At 50.5% G+C, this 23,101-nt stretch overlaps 1 protein-coding gene across 6 annotated transcripts in view; it reads left to right on the forward strand.

The window, feature by feature from the left end:
- The window catches only part of LOC140428112 (E3 ubiquitin-protein ligase Midline-1), a 572,352-nt gene that overhangs the window by 528,854 nt on the left and 20,397 nt on the right, over positions 1 to 23,101 (forward strand). For all 6 annotated transcript variants that reach the window (XM_072514187.1, XM_072514188.1, XM_072514185.1 and 3 more), the window contains 2 exons: positions 1,113 to 1,274; positions 22,676 to 22,883. In XM_072514187.1, the coding sequence (XP_072370288.1) occupies positions 1,113 to 1,274; positions 22,676 to 22,883 (370 nt within the window). The remainder of the gene's footprint in view (positions 1 to 1,112; positions 1,275 to 22,675; positions 22,884 to 23,101) is intronic.

Consider the following 23,101-nt stretch of genomic DNA (forward strand, 5'->3'; position numbering starts at 1 on the left):
GTTTATGTCGTTCACATCTTTGGTTTCTATTTCTGTACTGCTTTCTGTTTTACCCTCAATCCTCTTCCAGCTGCCTTATCTGTCGAGCGTAGGTTAGCCATGCCATCGACTGACTGCCTACCTAATTACCTCACTTAAACTCCAGTGAGACTGGCAAAAGGATTTGAGGAATAGTTTTTCTTTTTGAAGTGAGTTTAACGCAGCCATTAAAAATCCTTTGTAGTCTCTCTGAAATCCCACGCCGGAAAGGGTTGCAGAGGCGCTGTATGGTACGTGCCATAAATGGGCAGTACAGAGGGGTGCAGTAATATTGCTTCAGGTTGAAGCTGCAGTGCCTCACGTAGCTGCATACCTGCTTGCTGACAATCACGGTCGAGGTTTGCGCAGAGATAATGGCAAATCGGACAAGCACTGCAAGGTCACTTCTTTCCATCGAGTCAGGTTTGGCTAGGAATAAATGCCCTCACAGAAAGGGAACTTGTGCCCAACGAGCTGGGTTGGGCTAAGAATAAATGCCCTCATGGCACGGTGGAAAAGGTGAATCTCCCTGAATAAGAAAACAACTGCGATATGAGCCTGATTAGCCATTTCATTGATGTTGGTTGAGGAATAAATATTGCCCAGGACACCAGACTAACTCCCATGCCCTTCCTTGGATAGTGCCATGGGATCTTCCCTCTGAAGGGGCAGGTGGGGCCTTTGTTTAATGTTCCATCTGAAAAGCAGCATCTCCAACATTACAGCACGAGATTATGTGCTCAAGTCTTTGGAGAGGGGCTTGAGCACATTACTCTCTGAGAATGCAACCACTGAGCCAAGGTCAATGTTTATGCAGTGTTAGATCACAGTGGGCCCTCAACAACATTTGGAAAGCATGTAACTGATCTTTTGATGTATTTTTCACTGACGTATCATTCAAAGATTTTTAGGATCCACATCCAGGTGGACTGAAATGGGTATTGGTCCTTGATCGTTTAGCAATTGCAATGTTCCTATTTACCATGTCCTTAGCTAAGCAAATTTAATTGCTGCACAACAGAGAGTTCTACGATTGCTCTTCCTGTGGATTCCACAGCTCCTTGGGTGACACCACATTTGTGGTTCTGTTGCAGGTTTGTGTAGCTCAGCTGACAGCTGGATGATTGTTCCGAACATCAAACAGAACCACTACACTGTGCACGGGCTGCAGAGCGGGACCAAGTACATCTTCGTTGTCAAGGCCATAAACCAGGCCGGCAGCCACAACAGTGAACCCTCCAGGCTAAAGACGAACAGTGAGTTGTTGCATGCCTCACCTCTGGAGAGAACTGGTAGTCTGTTGTCAACACCACAAAAGCAGAATTTCATCTCTGATGTTATTTTTGTATCTTTTTCCTTTAATTCCCTTTAACTTAACAATAAGCACTTGAATTTACATAGCATCTTTAGCAAGGTAAAACACCACAAAGCGCTTCACAGGAACAAAACATGACATCTCAAAATATAGGCCTGAATTTTGCTCTCCTCCACCAGTGGAAATTTAGGTGAGGGAGGGCAGGGGGGAGTGAAATTGAAGGGATGGGATTCCCTTCAGGTTCCCACCCACCTGAACCACACAGTGAGTTTATGTGGGAGTGGGCAAGGCCTTGGGCAGGAAGTACACGCTTGTCCAATTGAGGCCCTTATGTGGTTACTGAATGGTCAATTTTTAGGCTGGCCTGAGGATTGAATCTCAGTGGGGGAAGGCTAAAAATCAAAAGAATTAGATCCCCGATGAGAAAGGCAGGGCATCTCCATCAGAAGCCACCTTCCAACATTGGACAACACTCCCACTGTGGGCTCCAGACTTCCCTCCTCCTCCAATCTCTCCCCTGACCCCCCCACCCCCGAGGCCTTCCATATCCTCACTGCCCTGGGACCCCTTGAACATACCCTTCCACCCAGTTTACCCACTCTTCCAACTTCTTCCATCGGGCAGGAGATACAAGAGTCTGAGAACACACACCAACAGATTCAAAAACAGCTTCTTCCCCACTGTTACCAGACTCCTAAACGACCCTGTTATGGACTGATCTGATCTCTTCACACATCTTCTCTACTGAGTAGCACTACACTCCTGTATGCTTCACCCAATGCCTGTGTCTATGAATTTATATTGTGTATTTTATGTTTGCCTCATTATGTATTTTCTTTTCATGTATGGAATGACCTGTCTGAGCTGCGCGCGGAACAATACTTTTCACTATACTTCGGTACAATAAACAATTCCAGTCCAATCTGATGTGCATCATTAACTGTGTGGTGCTCACCAGAATGTGCCCCAGAAGCCTGACCACTACTGACGCCCACGAGGTGTGTGTTTCTACGCTGGTGGAGGGTGGGGATGACATCTGTGCCGCGAATATGGTGGTTTCCTCGGAGCTCCCCTCTGAGGTGTTCCCTTGGGATGGGGGAGTGGGGTGTGGGGTGGGGTGGGGGGGGGGGGGGGGGGGGACCACACTGGTTGGGCCGGGGGTGGGGGGGGTGACCACACTGTTTGGGCCGGCACCGTCAGATAGAATCCTGTGTGATAATGGCCATGAGGTCAGTTGGCGGGATGGGTCATTCTGTATGGCATTAACAACTCGCGTGTGACACGTCATCTGGGTGGCGGCTAGTGGATCCTCACCTCTGCGCTGCACACCAACCTCTACGTTGGTGATCCATCTGTCCTCAGCCACCCCCACGACATCCAGGGCATGCTCCTCGTAGGGGGTGAGGACTCTGATGTCCGGCCCCCTTGCCGCTTGTCTGGGCCCACTCCCATCTGTTGTGGGCCAACTTCTCTTGTGGGGACACAGAGAATGTCATTGTCAACCCCACGCTTTGTTCATCGCAAGTGGGGTCAGGGAGCAGGCATGGGCAGCACTGCTGGACATGGGTGAGCTGGTGGCAGGGGCCGTTGGCCCTAACCCACTCATGCGGCCAGGTGGAGTTTGTTGATCTACTTACAGCATTGTGTGCCGGTTGTCCTGGTGACGCTCCCCAAGCTAATGGTCACTGCTACTTCCCCCCAGGTGACACTGGATACCCTGTGGCTGACCATCCAAACCCTCTGGGGGAACAGGACATCCTGTCTGGACTCAACCGTGTCCAACAGTCTGACCAGGCCGGCATCCCCGAATCATGTGGCCGGTCTTCTCGGTGTCATTGCTGCGTGCTGTGTTGGGTTTGCTCTGCGGGCGTGCTGCTCCCCCTTGTTGGCAGGTAGCTGGCGGGTGCTGTCCCGGCGAATCAGCTCGCTACCACACTGAGAAACCTTTCTATTAAATCGCGTCCAGAGGAAGAGGTATAGGAAGACAAACAGTTTCAGGGAGGGAATTCCTGAATTTCAGATCTTGGCACTGAAGGCACAGTCACCAGTAGTGGAGGGATTAAAACCAGGGATGCCCCAGAGGCCAAAATCAGAAGACAGCTGACATCTCAAGAGGGTAATAATGATAGAGGGGATTACAGAGCTGGGGGTAGTTCCCAGAATTGTAGCCACGCTTTGCTATTGCTTGTGATATTTATTCTTCCATCAAAGGCTGGTAACACTGTAAAACTACTGTTTATTAAAGGCCATTCACAGAGAATTGATCATCTGAGTTGTGCTCGAAGAAGGATTTGATCCAGAGTTAGGTTTAGAACAATCTGGAGTTGATGTTAAAGGGATGTGGGGGAGCAACAAGCTCACTTGTCAGCGATGCATGACAGCCCGAGAACTTTATCGCTCCCACATCTCATTATATTGCACAGTCAGTTTCTAGCCCAAACCTGACAGGATTCAACAGCTAGCCCATGGATAGGAGTGAGATCTTGGGAAGTAAGGTGCTGAAATTCCACCCCATCTCCTCCTGGCCCACAAAAAAAATCTTTTTTAAAAAGTTTAAATTTTAAAGTACGTGGCCCCCTTCTCGATCTAGATCCAGCTCTTTACAGGTGGGAAGCCACCACTGCTCCCCAACTCAGGCTTCATGTTATCATCAGGGTCCAATCTAGAAGGATCCTTTTGGGTTTGCCCGATTCCTCTGCCCTCTGTTACTCTGCTGAGCTCAAGTTGACAACCCAAATACTGGCTAAGTCAAGCTGATCTTGCATAAAATTGAAATAAATAGGAGCAAAAATAGGCCATTCAGCCTCTCAAGCCTTCCCTGCCATTCTATTTTATCATGGCTGATGTACCTTAACTTCATTTGCTCGCCTTAGCTCAAAACCTACCAACATCTGACTTGAAAATTTTAATTGACTGTCTGTGATGAACGGTTACTGCCTTATCATCATGTAAGGCGATGTCCCCTTTAAGACCAGGCTTGGAACCCTGGGGACTCCGCCTCTGGCTCCGCCCATCTGGGAGCCATACATAAAGGCCTGCCTCATGGTCTGTATAGCAGTCAGCTCTCGTCCAAATCTGTAGCATAGTTATTAGCCTAATAAAGCCTTCTTTACAGTTTAATCTCCAAGCATCATTATTGAGGGTACCTCAATTTATTAGGCTAAACTAGATTCAGGATGGACGCAGGCCTAAAACCAGAGAAGCTCATTCTGGAAGCACGAACGCCGGAGGCAAAGGAAATTTTTAAATACTGGCTGCGGTGCTTCGAGGCCTACCTCGACTCCGCAGAGACTCCCATCCTGGGGCCACGCAAGCTGCGTCTACTCCACGCCCGGGTGAGTCACAGAATCTCCGCCACGCTCGAAAAGGCGACGATTTATGAGGAAGCGATTGAGTTGCTCCGCAAGCGGTTTGTCAAACCCGTCAATGAGGTGCACGCCCGGCATCTGCTCTCTACCTGCCGGCAGCGCTCGGGGGAATCGCTCGACGAGTTTGTTGAGAAACTCACCGCGCTGGCCAGGGACTGTGACCATCAGGATGTGACAGGGGAAGTCCATATGAACCTGCACATCAGAGATTCTTTCGTGTCCGGCATCCGCTCGACCTAGATCCGGCAGCGACTGCTCGAAAACGGGGCAAAAGACCTCCAGGAGACGCTAACGCTCGCCTCCTCACTGGAGGTGGCCCGACATAACTTGGGTACGTACCCCGCGGAATCTGCCAGCCCCCCCCGGACTTCCTCAGACTCGCCCGTATTACAGGCCTGCGCCACGCGGCGACCCGCTCACCATGGGGGCACACCTTGCTACTTCTGCGGGCAGGGCCAGCACCCACGCCCACGCTGCCCAGCCCGCTCCGCGATCTGCAGCGACTGCGGGAAGAAAGGGCACTTTGCGAGGGTCTGCCTGGCCAGACCCAGGGGCCAGAAAAACAAAGAACAGCCGGCCCGAAAAATCAGGCTCTCAGGCCCGCAGGCCTCGCAATGCTGCTGCGCACCGACCCGACACGTCCTCTTCTGACGCGTCATCAGCCTCGTGCGAATCATGGGAGCGGCCATCTGGTCGGCGGCCTTCTTCTCGACCCGACACGTGTGACCAACGGCAGCGGCCATTTTACGACTCCAACTACCCACGACTGGGTGCGATCAAACTCGGCCAAAACACCTGCAGAACTCCATGATGCAGGTCCAGGTCAACGGGCACGACACTGCATGCCTCTTCGACTCCGGGAGCACGGAGAGCTTTATCCACCCTGAAACGGTAAGGCGCTGCTCCCTACGCACCCATCCCACATCCAAAACCATAGCCCTCGCATCTGGGTCCCACTCGGTACAAATCACGGGGTACTGTATTGCGGATCTCTCGATCCAGGGTGCCAAATACACCCGTTTCAAATTTTATATCCTCCCTCACCTCTGTGCCCCCCTGCTGCTCGGACTGGATTTCCAGTGCAGCCACCGAAGCCTGACACTGAAGTTCGGCGGACCCTTGCCCCCCTCACGGTGTGCTGCCTTGCGACACTGAAAGTCGCATCCCCCTCGCTATACGCTAACCTCACTCCCGACTGTAAGCCAGTCGCCACCAGGAGCCGGCGCTACAGTGCCCAAGATATCATAGAATTTACAGTGCAGAAGGAGGCCATTCGGCCCATCGAGTCTGCACTGGCTCTTGGAAAGAGCACCCTACCCAAGGTCAACACCGCCACCCTATCCCCATAACCCAGTAACCCCACCCAACACTAAGGGCAATTTATCATGGCCAATCCACCTAACCTGCACATCTTTGGACTGTGGGAGGAAACCGGAGCACCCGGAGGAAACCCACGCACACACTGGGAGGATGTGCAGACTCCGCACAGGCAGTGACCCAAGCTGGAATCGAACCTGGGTCCCTGGAGCTGTGAAGCAATTGTGCTATCCACAAGGCTACCGTGCTGCCCGTTCTGTAATAGAAAGGAGCACACATTAATGAAATATGGCTTTTATCAAGTCAGAGGTCCAGCGTTTACTGGGAGAGGGGGTCATCGAGGCTAGCAACAGCCCTTGGAGACCGCAAGTGGTGGTAGTCAGGTCCGGGGAGAAGAAACGGATGGTCGTGGATTATAGCCAGACCATAAACCGATTCACGCAGCTTGATGCGTACCCCCTTCCTCGCATCGCGGAAATGGTAAATCGGATCGCCCAATACCGAGTCTTTTCCACGGTCGACCTCAAATCTGCCTACCACCAGCTCCCCATCCGACCAAAAGACCGCCTCTATACTGCCTTCGAAGCAGCCGGCCGGCTCTTCCACTTCCTCAGGGTCCCCTTTGGTGTCACAAATGGGGTCTCCGTCTTTCAAAGGGCGATGGACCAGTACGGTTTGCGGGCTACATACCCGTACTTGGACAATGTCACCATCTGCGGCCATGATCAGCAAGACCATAACGCTAACCTCAAAAAGTTCCTCCAGACCGCCCGAGCCCTTAACCTGACCTATAACGAGGGCAAATGCGTTTTCCACACCACCCGGCTGGCCATCCTCGGCTATGTCGTGGAAGACGGGGTCCTAGGTCCCGACCCCGACCGCATGCGCCCCCTTAAGGAACTCCCTCTCCCCCGCAGCCTCAAGGCCCTCAAACGGTGCTTTGGGCTTTTCTCCTATTACGCCCAGTGGGTCCCCAAGTATGCGGACAAAGCCCGCCCACTCCTAAAGACCACCACTTTTCCCCTCTCGGCTGAGGCTCAATTGGCCTTCAACCGCATCAAGGCCGACATCATCAAGGCCGCCATGCACGCGGTGGACAAAACCATCCCTTTCCAGGTAGAGAGCGATGCATCAGACATCGCCCTGGCTGCTACCCTCAATCAAGGAGGCAGACCAGTAGCGTTCTTCTCCCGAACCCTCACCGCCTCCGAGATTCGACACTCTGCAGTTGAAAAGGAGGCACAAGCCATTTTGGAGGCTGTGCGGTGCTGGAGACACTACCCCGCCGGTAGGAGGTTTACCCTCGTCACCGACCAACGGTCGGTCGCCTATATGTTCGATAACACGCAAAGGAGCAAAATAAAAAACGATAAAATTGTGAGGTGGAGGATCGTCCAGGGGAGCTCAACGAGCCCCCAGATGCCCTGTCCCGCGGCACATGCGCCAACGCGCAGGAGGACCGCCTGCAAGCCATCCACAATGACCTCTGCCACCCGGGGGTTACCCGGCTCGTCCATTTCATCAAGTCCCGCAACCTACCTTACTCAACCAAGGAGGTCAAGGCCATGGTCAGGGCCTGCCAGGTCTGTGCGGAGTGCAAACCGCACTTCTATCGGCCAGACAAGGTTCGGCTCGTGAAGGCCTCGGGCCCCTTTGAGCGACTGAGCGTGGACTTCAAGGGGCCCCTCCCGTCCACCAACCATTATGCCTATTTCCTCACCGTGATCGATGAGTTCTCCCGTTTCCCATTCGCCATTCCCTGCACCGACATGACCTCAGCCACGGTGATTAAGGCACTGCACAGCATCTTCACCCTGTTCGGTTTCCCTGCTTATATCCACAGTGACCGGGGTACATCGTTCATGAGCGATGAACTGCGTCAGTATCTGCTCAGCAAAGGCATCGCCTCGAGCAGAACGACCAGCTATAACCCACGGGGAAACGGGCAGGTGGAGAGGGAGAACGCGACCGTGTGGAAGGCTGTCCTTCTGGCCCTGCGGTCGAGAAATCTCCCAACCACCCGCTGGCAGGAGGTCCTACCCGATGCCCTACACTCCATTAGGTCACTCCTCTGCACGGCCACAAATGAGACCCCTCATGAGCGATTGTTTCTCTTCCCCAGGAAGTCTACCTCCGGGGTCTCGCTTCCACCTTGGCTGACGGCTCCGGGACCTGTTCTTTTCCGGAGGCACGCGAGGAGCCATAAAACGGACCCCCTAGTTGAAAAGGTCCGACTGCTCCACGCCAACCCCAGTTACGCCTACGTGGAGTACTCCGACGGCAGGCAAGATACGGTTTCCCTCCGGGATCTGGCGCCCGCTGGATCCTCCACCACAGACGCCCCTTCCCGCGCCGCTCCCCTGCAGGACCCGTCGCCCCCTACAGCACACCCCCTTCCAGCCCTACCACCCGTTGGTGAGCTCCTACCTTCGCCCCCTTTACACACCCCACCGGCGCCGGCTCCGCTACCCCCGGCCCTGCCTAGTTCCTCTGCCCCGACCCGGACCGAAGCTCCGACGGCTGTGCTCCCGGATGTGCCCTCAACCGGGACGTCCGTGCCCGCCGCACCACCGCCCGAACTGAGGAGATCGAGGAGGACGATCCGGCCGCCGAGACGGATGGACCTATGATGGCACTTCACCCCCGCCGGACTCCTTTTTAAACAGGGGGTGAATGTGATGAACGGTTACTGCCTTATCATCATGTAAGGTGATGTCCCCTTTTAGACCAGACTTGGAACCCTGGGGACTCCGCCTCTGGCTCCACCCATCTGGGAGCCATACATAAAGGCCTGCCTCATGGTCTGTATAGCAGTCAGCTCTCGTCCAAATCTGTAGCATAGTTATTAGCCTAATAAAGCCTTCTTTACAGTTTAATCTCTAAGCATCATTATTGAGGGTACCTCACTGTCACAATCCACGGAGATTCCAAACTTCCACCACCCTAAAAATACTTCATAATTTTATTTCCAAAATGGCCTGGCTCTAATTTGAAGATTATGCTCCCTCGTTCTGGATTCCCACCCCAGAGGAAATAGCTGAGAAGCAGAGTTCACATGTGATGTGCAGCATATGGGGGAACATAAGGGTTTCATGCCGTAGCTTCCTGACTGGCATGTGGGTCCTATGGGCATGAGAAGGAAGCAAAACAGATGTCACGATGAACTTGCAGGTGACATCTGCCCTTTGACCTCTTTGTCTCATTCGATTGGAGGAACGCCAATTATTTGAGAACGAGGACTAAGGGAGTTAAAATGGAGAAAAGTGCTGACAGACAAAGAGGCTGAACAACAGTGGGCAATATTTAAAGCAGAGATCAATAGAGTTCAGGAGCAATATGTTCCACTAAAACCAGACTAGCCGAGAATGAAATGGTGTGGATAAATAGAATTGAACCTAAAGAAAAGGCATGCATAAAAATAGATGACAATAAAAGGCAAAAAGAAATGTGAAAAATCTAAGAAGAAAGTTAAATAGATCATTAGAACGGCAGAGCGGAAATATGAAATGAAAATATCAGAGAAAATATCAAAGAAATAGTGAAGCATTCTAGACACATAAGTAACAAAAGGAGAATTAAGAGAGGGGCAGAGTCACTAAGATAACTTCACAAACTAGAATGAAAGAATCATAGAATCCCTACAGTGCAGTAGGAGACCATTTGCATCATCATGGATTTCTAAAAGAAAAGTTATTGTAATTTCTTTTCAACTTTAACTATTATTTGAAGAGGTAAAAGAGAGCGTAGACTAGGACAATGTAGAGGATGTGAAGAAGACCTTGAATAAGATCTACATCAGAGAATCATAAAGAACAGAATGTGTGGAATCAAGGGTCAGGTAGGAGGATGGATTAGAACCATAGGATTCCTACAGTGCAGAAGGAGGTCATTTGGCCCATTGAGTTTGCACCGACGCTCTGAAACAGCATTCTACCTAGACCCACTCCCCCGCCCCATCACTATAACCTTACTTAGCCTGCACATCCGCAAGCACTAAGGGGCAATTTATCATGGCCAATCCACCTAACCTGCACATCTTTGGACTGTGAGAGGAAACCAGAGCACCTGGAGGAAACCCACGCAGACACGGGGAGAAAGTGCAAACTCCACACAGTCACTGAGGTTGGAATTGAACCCAAGTCGCTGGCGCTGTGAGGCAGCATTGCTAACGACTGTGCCACCTTGCTGCACTTTGAAAGCTGGATACAGAACTGAAAATGGAGGCTGAAAGTTAAAGAAAGTTTCTCAGACTATCAGAAAAGTGGGAAGCAGTGTCCAATAGGGAGCCACGCTGGGACTACTGTTGCTCACCAATCTGCAAAAGTGATTTGAATTTAGGAAGGTGTTGAAATTTGCAGAGGACAACAAAGCGGAGGTATGACAAAAAATGAGTGTACAAAATACAGGAAGACAAAGAGCCTTGAAGAATGGGGGCATAACAGCTAATAAAATTCAATATGAACAAGTGTGAGCTTGTTCATTTTGGGAGGAGGAATAAGGGGACCATCTACTCCTCGAGAGATAGGAACTAAATGGAAGAGAAAAGAGATTGTTAATTATTAAATGTAGGCACGAAAGTTGATAAGACCATAAAGGATGGAAGAATCAAAAGCAAATGTCGGGAGGTAATATTCAATTCACATCAAGATTTGGTTGGACCACACTTAGAGTATTGAATGCAGTTCTAGTGCAGAAAATATTTACACAGCTGTTACCAGAATTGAACTGAATAGACTCGGGCTGTTTTCTCTGGAAAAGAGAAGACTAAAAGGAGACCCGATCGATTCCTTCAGAGATATAAAGGGGGTCAATAGGGAGGAAATGGAGAAACTGTTTCCACTTAGAGGTGAGTCCAAAATCAGGGAGCATAAATATGATGGCCACTAACAGATAAAGTAAATGATTTTAAAATAATTTATTTGCGGAGTATATTAGCAAAAGAAAGAATGTTTACTTACATTGTATCTTTTACCACCTTGGGATATCCCAAACAGTAATGAAGTACTTAAATATAGTTGTTGTAATGTGGGAAACAGGTAACCATTTTGTGAATAGGATCTCACAAACAGCAATAGGATAAGATAATTAGAATGGGAGGAGGCAACTGTGGACTATAAGCAGCAGGACAGCCTAGCTGGACTGAATGGCCTGTCTCTCTGGTGCAGATGTAATGAACCAGATTTACATAGGACCACAGGATCCTGGTGTATGTGGGATTTGAAAGAGGTGGCCGCAGGGGTCCTCGCTGGATCCTGACCCCTCTCAGTATGTTTGCCATTTTGAAAGGGCTGCAAGTGTAGAGGGAGCAAGAAAGCCGTTGACCACCAGTTAGCAGCCCCTTAAGTTCCTGAAAGAGTTTGTGAAGGAACCTGTTCCCATGCAGAATTTAATTTTTTTAACTATATTTCAGTAAACCCAAACAGTTGGGTACATGTTAGTGCACAACTGTCGGATTTGCCACAGGGTCAATTAAAGTTTATCTGACCGTTGTCTTTTTACCTGTTTTTTCCAGACCTACTTTCACCAGTATAAGCACTGAGCCTTCATTTCTCTTTCCTGGCCCCGTCCAGCCCAGTCAGTGCTGCTGATCTACTGAGGAGCTGCCTGCTCTCTTTGACAAGGCAATGACAGCCCTCAACATGGCTGCCAACTGCCTTTGCTGCTGACACCAAGCAGGCAGCTCCCACCACCTGGAGGGATTTGGTGCCTCAAATTGGATGCTCAGCTTGCCTTCTGCCCAATTAAACTATTTAAATTTAAAGATAGTACCACAAGAGCCATTTCTGCGTAGGAGTCTTTGTTCTTTGCCATTGAGTTTTGAGGATAGGACAGCCATTACCTGCAACTGACCTTTCCCACGCGTAACGTGGTATTCTTTGAAAAGAATGTAGCCAGTGCAAATTCCCTCCGGCTGCCATGAGGTACAGTTAAATGCAGGGAGCAACAGCTTGTAAGAGGGTTGGGGGTGGGGTGGGGGGCAGGGGGAGAGAGCAAGGGTGGAGGAAGGTTGATGGCACACTATTTGGACAATCTGTTGGGATTATTAATGACAAAGTGAGAAAAAAACAGATGGAGGGGTTGACTGGGAACATCTCTTGAACATTAATCGTAAGCACTCGAAGGCGAGAGGGTAGGTATTTGAAAGTGTGCTTTCTTGGGCGGTGTGTCTGGCTCCTCGGACCCTGCCTGGCCATTACATTTCCTGTAGTGCTAAGAACACTATGTTGGTTGGAGGTTCATGCTGCAGCATTAACAATTTTAACTGGGTTAATTGCTATACTAAAATGCCAAAGAGAACGGCTTCAGATGAAGGTGGTGAGTGTGGATTGTTTGACATTTCTAACTGCTGATATAAAGGAAAACTATTTGAAGGATAACACCCAGATTGCACCCCTAGAAACATCACTGTAGATAACTATTTGGATTGATGTCCACTCCAATCATCTGTTATTTGTTCACCTCTTACTCTAGTTGTAGCTGCACTTGAGAATTTTACACTTCTGCTTTCACAAATCTTAGTGTCATGTAACATTACAAGAGTGCCAATTGGCAACATCAGCCAACTGGCTCCACACCAGACTAGCTTGGCTTTTACAATGAAGTGTTCTTACTTAATTTTTACAACCGCTTTTATTTCCATGCTGAAGCTACAACAGGCAGAGTGAAATCACGATCTTTAAAATAAATGGGTCTGCATCTTGGCAGTCATGGCTCATGAGGATTGTGGGTTCTTTCGCTGGAAAACCTGAAGCAGTAATTCAGGCTGGCAGTCCGGTGTAGTGCTGAGGTCTTTTGGATGAATCATTGAACTGCAGCCCCAGTCACTCCTCTCAGGTGGGTGTAAAAGATCCCAGAGCACTAATTTCCAGGAAAAGCAGGGGAAATCTCCCCCGATAGCTTTGCCGATATTGATGCCACAACCACCTGAAAAAACAGCCATTATCTCATTGTTATTTGTGGGAGAATGCTGTGCGGCAATTGTTTCCTGCAATGCAACAGGAATTGGCTATAAAGCACTTTAGTATGGACTCCAGATCAAAATAATAGATTATCATAGAATTTACAGTGCAGAAGGAGGCCATTCGGCCCATTGAGTCTCCACCAGCTCTTGGAAAGAGCACCCTACCCAAGGTCAACACCTCCACCCTATCCCCATAACCCAGTAACCCCACCCAACACTGAGGGCAATTTTGGTCACTAAGGGCAATTTATCATGGCCAATCCACCTAACCTGCACATCTTTGGACTGTGGGAGGAAACCGGAGCACCCGGAGGAAACCCACGCACACACAGGGAGGATGTGCAGAATCCGCACAGACAGTGACCCAAGCCGGAATCGAACCTGGGACCCTGGAGCTGTGAAGCAATTGTGCTATCCACAATGCTACCGTGCTGCCCGATTTTAAATCATTGCTGTAAGCATTAGAGCGTGGCGAAAAACCAATTATCACCACTTAAGCCCTATTTCCATACAATTAACGGGGGGCGACCCCATACCCAACAGCCTCCCATGAGTTATCGGCCTCCCCAGCAAGTGGCCACAATGGCGCCAATTAGTACTCCTTTTGAAATATGGGAATCTGGCAGATGGGCTTCTGCGGGGAACCGAGGTGGTGCTATGTTGCCACCCCAGTGCTCGGCGGGGGGACGGATGGGGGGGGGGACCCATTGCTGGGAGGGGTGGCCCTCCGCAGGGGTGGGCCGTCATGGGAGGATGGGGGGCCAACCGGGGGGCAATCTTACACGGTACCACCATGCCAACTCCTGGATTGTGTGTACCCATTCCGGGGGCAACCCTTGTCCCTGCTCGTCTGCCCCACTGACCACCCAAAACCCCCACCGACCACCCAAAACCTCCACCGACTGCCAAGGCCTCTGGCTGGCCATGTAGTTGAATGCTATTGCTAATAGGGAATTGGCAATCGTGGTTAAGTGAGCACTTCACATAACCCAAGTGTATTCCCATGGGTAGGTGGGTGGGCCATGTGGCATATCGGAGTCATTGCCTAGCATGATTGCCACAGTGATGACTGGACACTGCGGGAGGCAACACCACACCAGCAGCCAACATCCGAACATCCTGGGTCTGTGTCACATCACTCCAACTGGTCACTTTCGAGGGAAGGGGGGTATAGATAACCTGCAGAGAGCTGAGCGGCAGTGCTCCTCCATCTATGTGGGCAGCATGGTAGCACAGTGGTTAGCACAGTTACTTCACAGCGCCAGGGTCCCAGGTTCGATTCCCACTTGGGTCACTGACTGTGCGGAGTCTGTACGTTCTCCCCGTGTGTGCGTGGGTTTCCTCCGGGTGCTCCAGTTTTCTCCCACAGTCCAAAGATGTGCAGGTTAAGTGGATTGGCCATGCTATGTTGCCCTTAGTGTCCAAAAAAGGAAAGGTGGGGTTACTGGGTTATGGGCGTAGAGTGGAGCTGTGAGCTTAGGTAGGGTGTCCTTTCCAAAGGATGGTGCAGCCTCGATGGACTGAATGACCTCCTTCTGCACTGTAAATTCTATCTTTGGACTGTGGAAGGAAACCGGAACACCCGGCAGAAACCCACGCTGACACAGGGAGAAAGTGCAAACTCCGCACAGACAGTCACCCGGAGCCAGAATTGAACCTGGGACCCTGGAGCTGTGAGGCAGCAGTGCTAACCACGGTGCCACCATGGAAATCTCTTACTATAGAAGGCTATGGAGGCCAAGTCACTGAATGTGTTTAAGAAATAAGTAGGTGGATTTCCTAGACACAAAAGGTGTCCAGGGTTATGGAGAGAGAGTGGGGGTATGTTGTTGAGATAGAGGATCAGCCATGATTATGTTGAATGATGGAACTGGCTTGATGGGCCGAATGGCTTCCTCGTGCTCCTATTTTCTATGTTTCGATGTTCCATGGTATCAAATATTTACAACGTCACAGAACACCAGCGTCATACCGGCTTGCTGGATTTCTGACAGCCTTCGTACAGAGTGCACGAAGCAGAGCAGCACTGGTGTCCCACACCCATGGAGAGGAGTCTGCTACTGCAACATCAACTGAGGCCCCCTCAGAAACAGCATAAAGAGATTTGTGTGCTATTTCTCAGGATTTAACACCCAATGGGCGATTGGGACATCACTTCTCCGGCAAAAGTCACCACCAACCAATTTATGGGGCCAAGTCATTCGTGTTGATATTAGGATATTGTGTGACCCATCACTTCTCTTACCCTGAACTTAATCAGCTGCTATTTGATTGTTAGTGTGATTCGCATCTCCTAAATAGTTGAGGGCACGCTTGTCCACATTAACCCATTAGACTGAAGGAAAGCCCCTAAATGTTGTCGGGCCATATATGTATATATATATATAAAAAAAGTGCAAAGCCCTCAAGGAATTTCCACATATTTTGTGTTAATTTTGTTACATTAATGCTGGTTTTCTTTGGAGCCCTGAGTGTGGATGTTTGTTGGGGGAAATGTCCCTGGAATATGTTGTCGTCATCTGGATTTGCAGGTTCAGGACATTTATCCAGGTGCCCCCAGTCGCCACAGATCTGCAAAGGACACCGCATGGTTTAGTGGAAAGGGATTGATGAAGACTCCAGGTGCAGTGGGTAAAGGCCCAAGTGGGACATGGGCATCTCACAGGTGAAGCCCATCACCTGCGAGGAGCCCATGCCCCACTTGGGCCTTTACCCACTGCACCTGGAGTCCTCATCCATCCCTTTCCTGTCAACGACGCGGTGTCACTTTGACCCCCTTGTTTGTGAGCTTTTTGTGCAGCCTTGTCAGTGTTCAGCTTCGCTCCCCTCAGCCTTCCTTCTGTCTTTCTTTGTCGTTCTTCTTCATCCACCTCCTTCTCCTTCTGCCTGACACACTGAACCATCGGCGTTACCCTCCCCCGCCCCCTTGCAGTGCTATCTTTCCACATTTGCCCCCTTGCCTCTGTCAGGCCACCACCCAACTCCACCCCTCCTCACCTCACACTCTGCCCCAGTCGAACTGCGGAGCTTTGTTGCGGTGGCACCATGAGTCCCACAGCACAGTGCTGTCCAGATAGACACAGCTGTGTGGCTCCAGGGGGAAGGAGACCCTGTACATTCACGCCACCTGCCAGTGGGATGACTGACCCACCATTAACCCGCCATTGGGAAAATTGCCACGTGATTTCGCGCCGGCTGGTTTCCAACCTTTTGGCTCTCGCGAGTTTCTCCCTGCCCACCCAGAAAATTCCTCCGATGTCTCATTCACCCTCCTGAGACCATGAACAATAACTGATGCCAGTCTTTCAAATGAGTTGAAAACTCTTCCACCTCATGCCTCGCTGTTGCTGACCTGCTCTGGCCGAGTCAGAAACTTACTCCCCTTCCCCGACCCATTCTACAGCTGACCTCACCTCATCCAATCAGGTGCTGATTGGATGCCTAGTGCACCGGTTTGCGCCCCCATTTCCCCCAAAAATTGGTCGGTGCCTGTGCCTAGGCACAGTGTGTGCCACCGTAAATCCACCTCTGCCCACGGAGGCAGGATTGAAGGCAGGGCCAGGAGCAAAATTGAACATGGGACCATTGAGTCAATGCCCCACATGTGTTCCCAACTTCAGGCGACTTGCAAGGGAGTGGGGATGGGAGAGCAGTCAATGTAGGCAGCAATGGGTAGCAAATTAGTCCTGTTAAACGTCCAATGGAGGGACAGTGAGGAATCTACCGGGATCTTCTTGACGTCAGAGCAGATCCACATTAAGTATTGAGCTCGCTGTTGCATGGAGGCAGCCTCCTGGCAGCGGGCTGGGTGACCATCAGAGCCTGACTCCATTCCCCAAAGATAGAGCTGCAGGGTTAAAAGTACCACCCAATGGCCCAAATCAATCCTCCAGAGAGGTTCCCCCTCCACTCCAGTGGCCCAATGGCTTTCAGCCTCTTTGTTTTCAACATTTTGTATTCACCCTTCCCAGAGCGCTTCCTTTTTGAGATGTCTTCACAGCCCTTTACCTGCCATAGCAGTGCCCATGTCATCTGGTGGGCAGCTGGCTGCACACAACCATGAGTCCTCTGCTTGACCAGGAAAACTGCCTGCCGTCATCAACTGGGTGATGCAGGCAGGTCCAGGAAATGGCTCAGTTGGGCACATGGCTGTCCTGTGTAATATGGCCCTGGCGCCTGAAAATAATCTACCCGCATAAAATTCTGCCCATTTGAGCGACAGCTAAATTGGTGGGCGCCTTTCTTTAGGTAGTCCTGGCAACCTCCTGAAATCTCAATAATGAAAGGATGCACCTGTGCTCAGTTCAATCACGGATTGTTAAATTGGTTTGTACTCAACAAACTTTGCGATGTGCAAGTTCCAACTGCTATTTCTGATTCCTGAGCAGCCTGATTAGCGGTTCTTAAAGGGACCCCACTGAGAGCAGCACGGTGGCGCAATGGGTTAGCCCTGCTGCCTCACGACGCTGAGGTCCCAGGTTCGATCCCGGCTCTGGGTCACTGTTCGTGTGGACTTTGCACATTCTCACCGTGTTTGCACGGGTTTCGCCCCCACAACCCAAAATGATGTGCAGGCTAGGTGGATTGGCCATGCTAAATTGCCCTTAAATGGAAAAAATGAATTGGGTACTCTAAATTTATTTTTAAAAAGGGACCCCACTGGAGATCACTCAGAAAAGACCCAAAAAACTCCACACTGTTGCTCTTTCCTCGTCTTCCCTTTAATCTCTCACAAACATAATCTGGGCCTCAGAACAGGGTGAAGTTAATGAGGGCCCAAAGGCATGATTGATGCCAGCAGCTCACCTGATTTATTCTGCCAAGGTCAAATTTAGTTCAGGCTCCATGTCTCTCCATTCCAACAGGCCTTTGGCCAAGCTCTACCATCTACTCATCTACTTGGTTCCATATCTCTTGATACATTCATTTAAGAAAAATCAATCAATCTCAGCACTGAAAGTTTCAATTGTCCCAGCATCCACAGCCAAGAGTTCTCGCTGGCAACTAAAAGTGAGAATGTTAATGCTGGTCTGAGGAGACAGGATGCTGTTTGGGCATTGTCACATAAACTAACAGAAGTCATTAATCGTGTAGTAAACCATCCATTTACCTTATAATCATTAGAGTCATAGAGAGTTTTACAACACAGAAAGAGGCCCTTTAGTCCATTGTGTTTGTGCTGGCCATCAAGCACCTGTCTGTTCTAATCCCATTTTCCAGCACTTGATCCATAGCTGCTATGGAATTTCAAGTGTTCATTCATGTGGCCAACACCACTTTCTTCCTCCAGTGAGCTACCTTTGTCATTTATGTACAATGAGGAATATATGAAGCAAGGCTTCATTTACATGGCTCGTTTTGGGATTCTCTGGTCCCGCCAGCAGTTCACCCCAATCTGAGGGTTTTCCAGGGGCGTGGGGTGACTTCAGTGGAAATTCCCATTAACAGAAGCAGGACAGAGAACGGCGTGCCGCCTCCCACTGCCGAGAAACACGCAGCTGGGAGGCTGGAGAATCCCACGCCCGTGATATGGGGAGAGGGATTGTCATAACCTGCCTACTGACGATTGGCTGGGGACTAATGACTATCCCACAATCCTATGGGAGTATGAACTTCCCCAATGAGGGGGGCGGAGAAACTCCTACTATAAATAAGCTGGCCAGTCCAGGAACCAAGAGGAAGGAGAAGGTAGCAAGGGAAGTTACTGCTATGTATATATTGTTATTGTAAATAAACTTTATTATTTTGTATCCTTAAAACTCGTGCTGGATTCTTCGGGGCCCTTACAAAACTGGCGACGAAGGTAAAAGTGAATAGCTGTCTACACTGCTGAAGCCACCTCCCTGGATTTTTGTTGGGATACAGGTTGGAAGTTGTTTTCTATTATACCATGCCTCTGTACGGACGTTTGGATGTTTTTGATGCTGCGCTGGAAAGCTGGAACCAGTACACGCAACGGATGCGTTACTATTTCCAGGCAAACAATATCACTGAAAACGAGCGCCAGGTGGTCATATTGCTTACCGCCTGCGGGCCGCATACGTTTGGGGTGATTAGGAGCCTTACGTACCCAGCTGCGCCGGACACCAAAACGTTTGACGAACTTGTGAATATAGTGGGGCAACACTTTAACCCAACCCCGTCCACGATAGTCCAGCGTTACCGGTTTAATACCGCTGAGAGGACCCCTGCAGAATCCCTTGCCGATTTTTTTATCCAGGCTACGCGGGATTGCAGAATACTATGACTATGGTGAGACCTTGTCAGAAATGTTACGCGACCGTTTGGTTTGCGGTATTAACAATGCGGCCACCCAGAGAAAGTTGTTAGCGGAGCCAACATTGACTTTTCAACAGACAATACAAATAGTCTTGTCCCGAGAGAGCGCAGAGCGAGGAGTACAGGAGCTACAGGGAATGGAAGTGCATGCCTTGGGGCGAAACCCTTTCCGCCCAAAAACGTCCCCCCGCACTCCTGCGGTACCTTGGGCGAGGCAACGACCAGACCGACGCCAGTGGCCATCGGACATTCCTCCCCGAAGGGAGCCTTCTCCAGAGCCAATGGATGAGGAGCCATGTCCGTGTCAGACTTGTAGGCGCCGACCCCGTCGCGGACGGCGGTCCTGGGGATGCCAGAGGCGCCGTCGTTCCGACCGAAACTGGGACCAGCCCAGGGGCCGTAACTGGGACCAGCCCAGAGGCCGTACCTTCCATGTGGATGAACCTGCGGCGACCACTCCTGAGGACGTGGAGACGGAAGACGACTGCCTGCAGCTGCATTGTGTGGCAGCTCCCCGTGTGGCCCCCATTAAGGTGACAGTACAGGTCAATGGCCACCCGCTGGAGATGGAGTTGGATACTGGCGCAGCAGACTCCATGATCGCCCAGAGGACATTCGACCGCATCAAGCAGGGTATACAGACCCTTACACTAACTGACTCACAGGCCAGGTTGGCCACCTACACGGGGGAACCACTGGACATTGCAGGAACTACAATGACCCCTGTTGTCTATGGACGCCAGGAGGGGCGTTTCCCACTTATCGTAGTGCGTGGCCATGGGCCCAGCCTGTTGGGTCGGGACTGGTTGCGCCATTTGCGGTTGCAATGGCAGCACATCCTCCAAACAGTTTCTGGAGGGTTGGCAGAGCGTGCAGTGCAAACATTCAAAAGAGGCCTAAAGAATCAGTCTTCCGGATCAATGGACACGAGACTGGCTCGGTTTTTGTTTACGTACAGGACCACCCCCCATACAGTGACTGGGGTAGCTCCCGCAGAACTCCTAATGGGCCGGAGACTTCGCACCCGCCTTAGTATGGTCTTCCCGGACATTGGCGCAAAAGTACGCCGCACACAAGAACGGCAGGGACCGGGATTGTCTCAGCATCGTCCGATTCGGCAGTTTGCGCCCGGTGACCCAGTATTCGTGCGGAATTTTGCTGGTGGTGCCCAATGGGTTCCTGGGGTAATCTTTCGCCAAACGGGCCCTATATCGTACCAAGTGCAAGCCCAGGGTCGTCTCCAGCGAAAACATGTAGACCACGTCCGGTCCAGAAGATCATCCCCGCAAAAGATTCCCCGCCCCCGGAGCTCAGTTCAACAGCGGCAAAGACCAGAAACAAGGGAAGGTAGTCCTCCAAATCTTCCACTGGTGCCTCACTCAAAGCCTGCGCAGGTCATGACGGGACCGAATGGGGACAGAGACGCTGACATGACGGAGGCAGCAGACTCTGACTCCGAGATGGAGACACAGGATGAATCAGAGGGGGAATCCTCGGGTCCACAGGCCGTGGATGTACAACCGCGCCGTTCATCACGGAAGCGCCGGTCTCCGTCTCGTTATACGCCGCCTGATCCAGCGCCGCGTGCAAATGGCGTCCGGCCTGCGGCCAAACGAGTTCGACGCCTTCCTTCGCCAGGGCCTACGGTGGATTCCTTGGACTTTGGGGGGGAGGGATGTTATAACCTGCCTACTGACGATTGGCTGGGGACTAATGACTATCCCACAATCCTATGGGAGTATGAACTTCCCCAATGAGGGGGGCGGAGAAACTCCTACTATAAATAAGCTGGCCAGTCCAGGAACCAAGAGGAAGGAGAAGGTAGCAAGGGAAGTTACTGCTATGTATATATTGTTATAGTAAATAAACTTTATTATTTTGTATCCTTAAAACTCTTGCTGGATTCTTCGGGGCCCTTACAAAAGGGATACCATGGAGAATTCTGCTGTTCTTCTTCAAGTACTACCATCAAGTCTTTTGCTTGCACCTGAGACAGGCCCTTGGTTTGCAGTCTCACCCAAAAGCCAGCACCTCAGACAGCGCAGCACTCCCCCAATACTACACTGGAGGCTTTACCTCGAATAATGTGCTCAGGTTTCTGGAGTGGAACATAAGCCTTCTGTCTCAGAGCAATAGTGCAACCCACTGAGCCACTCCTGACACCTTGGAAAACCTACTGCAATTAGTCATTCCAGCTGGACTAAATGACTTAGATGACTATGTGGCAAGTAGGATCAGTAAGTTTGCGGATGACACAAAGATAGGCCGGGTGGTTAACAGTGAGGCTGAGAGTCTTGGGTTGCAAGAAGGTATAGATGGGATGGTCAAATGGGCAGAAAGGTGCCAGATAGAATTTAACTCTGAAAGTGTGAGGTGATATGCTTTGGAAGGAGTAATTTGACAAGGAAGTATTCAATGAATGGCCTGACACTGGGAGGTTCCAAGGAACAAAGGGAGCTTAGTGTTTTTGTCCATAGATCTCTGAAGGCAGAAGGGCAGGTTAATAGAGTGGTAAAAAAGGCAAATGGGACACTTGCCTTTGTCGATCAAGGCATAGATTACAAAAGCAGTAACGTCATCTTGGAGTTGTATAGAACTTTGGTGAGGTCACAGCTGGAGGACTGTGTGCAGTTCTGGTCGCCACATTATAGGAAGGATGTGATTGCACTGGATGGGCTGCAGAGGCGAATCACCAGGATGTTGCCTGTGATGGAACATTTAAGTTATGAAGAGAGGTTGGATAGGCTTGGGTTGTTTTCGCTGGAGCAGAGAAGACTGAGGGGTGACCTGACCGAGGTGTACAAGACTATGAGGAGCATGGAGAGGGTGGATAGGGAGCATCTGTTCCCCTTAGTTGAAGCGTCAGTTACAAGGGGACACAAGTTCAAGATGAGGGGCAGAAGGTTTTGGGGGGATGTGAGGAAAAGCCTTTTTAACCAGAGGATGGTGACAGTCTGGAATGCACTGCCTGGGAGGGTGCTAGAGGCGGGTTGTCTCACATCCCTTAAAAAGTATCTGGATGAGCACTTGGCACGTTAACATTCAAGACTATGGGCCAAGTGCTGGCAAATGGGATTAGATAGGCAGGTCAGATGTGTTTCATGCGTCGATGCAGACTCGATGGGTCAAAGGGTCTCTTCTACACTATTATTCTGTTATCACATTGTGGTTTGTGGGAGCTTGCTGTGCACTAATCGGTTGGTGGGTTCGTTACATTAGAAGAGTGACTACATTTCAAAAATGCCTAATTGGCTGTAAAATGCAACAGGGCATCCTGAGGCCATGCAGAGTGCTCTATAAATGCAAATATTTCAAGATGGAAATCAGAATAGGTCACTTGTTATACACACTGCCTTATTCTCCTTCCCATTGACTTCCATTGGTAACAACTTTGTTCTTTTGTACATTCAACTCTAGGCCAACCTTTCAAGCTGGATCCCAAATCTGCGCACAAAAAGCTGAAAGTGTCTCATGACAACCTCAGCGTGGAACGGGACGAGACTGCCTCAAAGAAGAGCCACACTCCAGAACGCTTCACCAGCCAAGGGAGCTATGGTATAACTGGCAACGTCTACATCGACAGTGGCCGACATTATTGGGAGATCCTCATTGGAGGAAGCACATGGTGAGAGCACAGGATCCATTGTATGTTTCCTCTGTAGAATAAGTGGGAGTGTAAGTGTGCCTTGCATTACTTGCCCTGCGAAAAGCAAATACCAGTTTGTCCTCACTTTCAAAATGACGAATGGAAGTCTCACGGTCACTGGGTTAAAATCCTGGAAGTCTCTCCACCACGTGGACGCAAGGGGTTTACGAAAGCGACTTACCACTACCTTCTAGAGG

This window comes from Scyliorhinus torazame, chromosome 8 (genome assembly GCF_047496885.1).
Source record: "Scyliorhinus torazame isolate Kashiwa2021f chromosome 8, sScyTor2.1, whole genome shotgun sequence".
Taxonomy (NCBI): domain Eukaryota; kingdom Metazoa; phylum Chordata; class Chondrichthyes; order Carcharhiniformes; family Scyliorhinidae; genus Scyliorhinus; species Scyliorhinus torazame.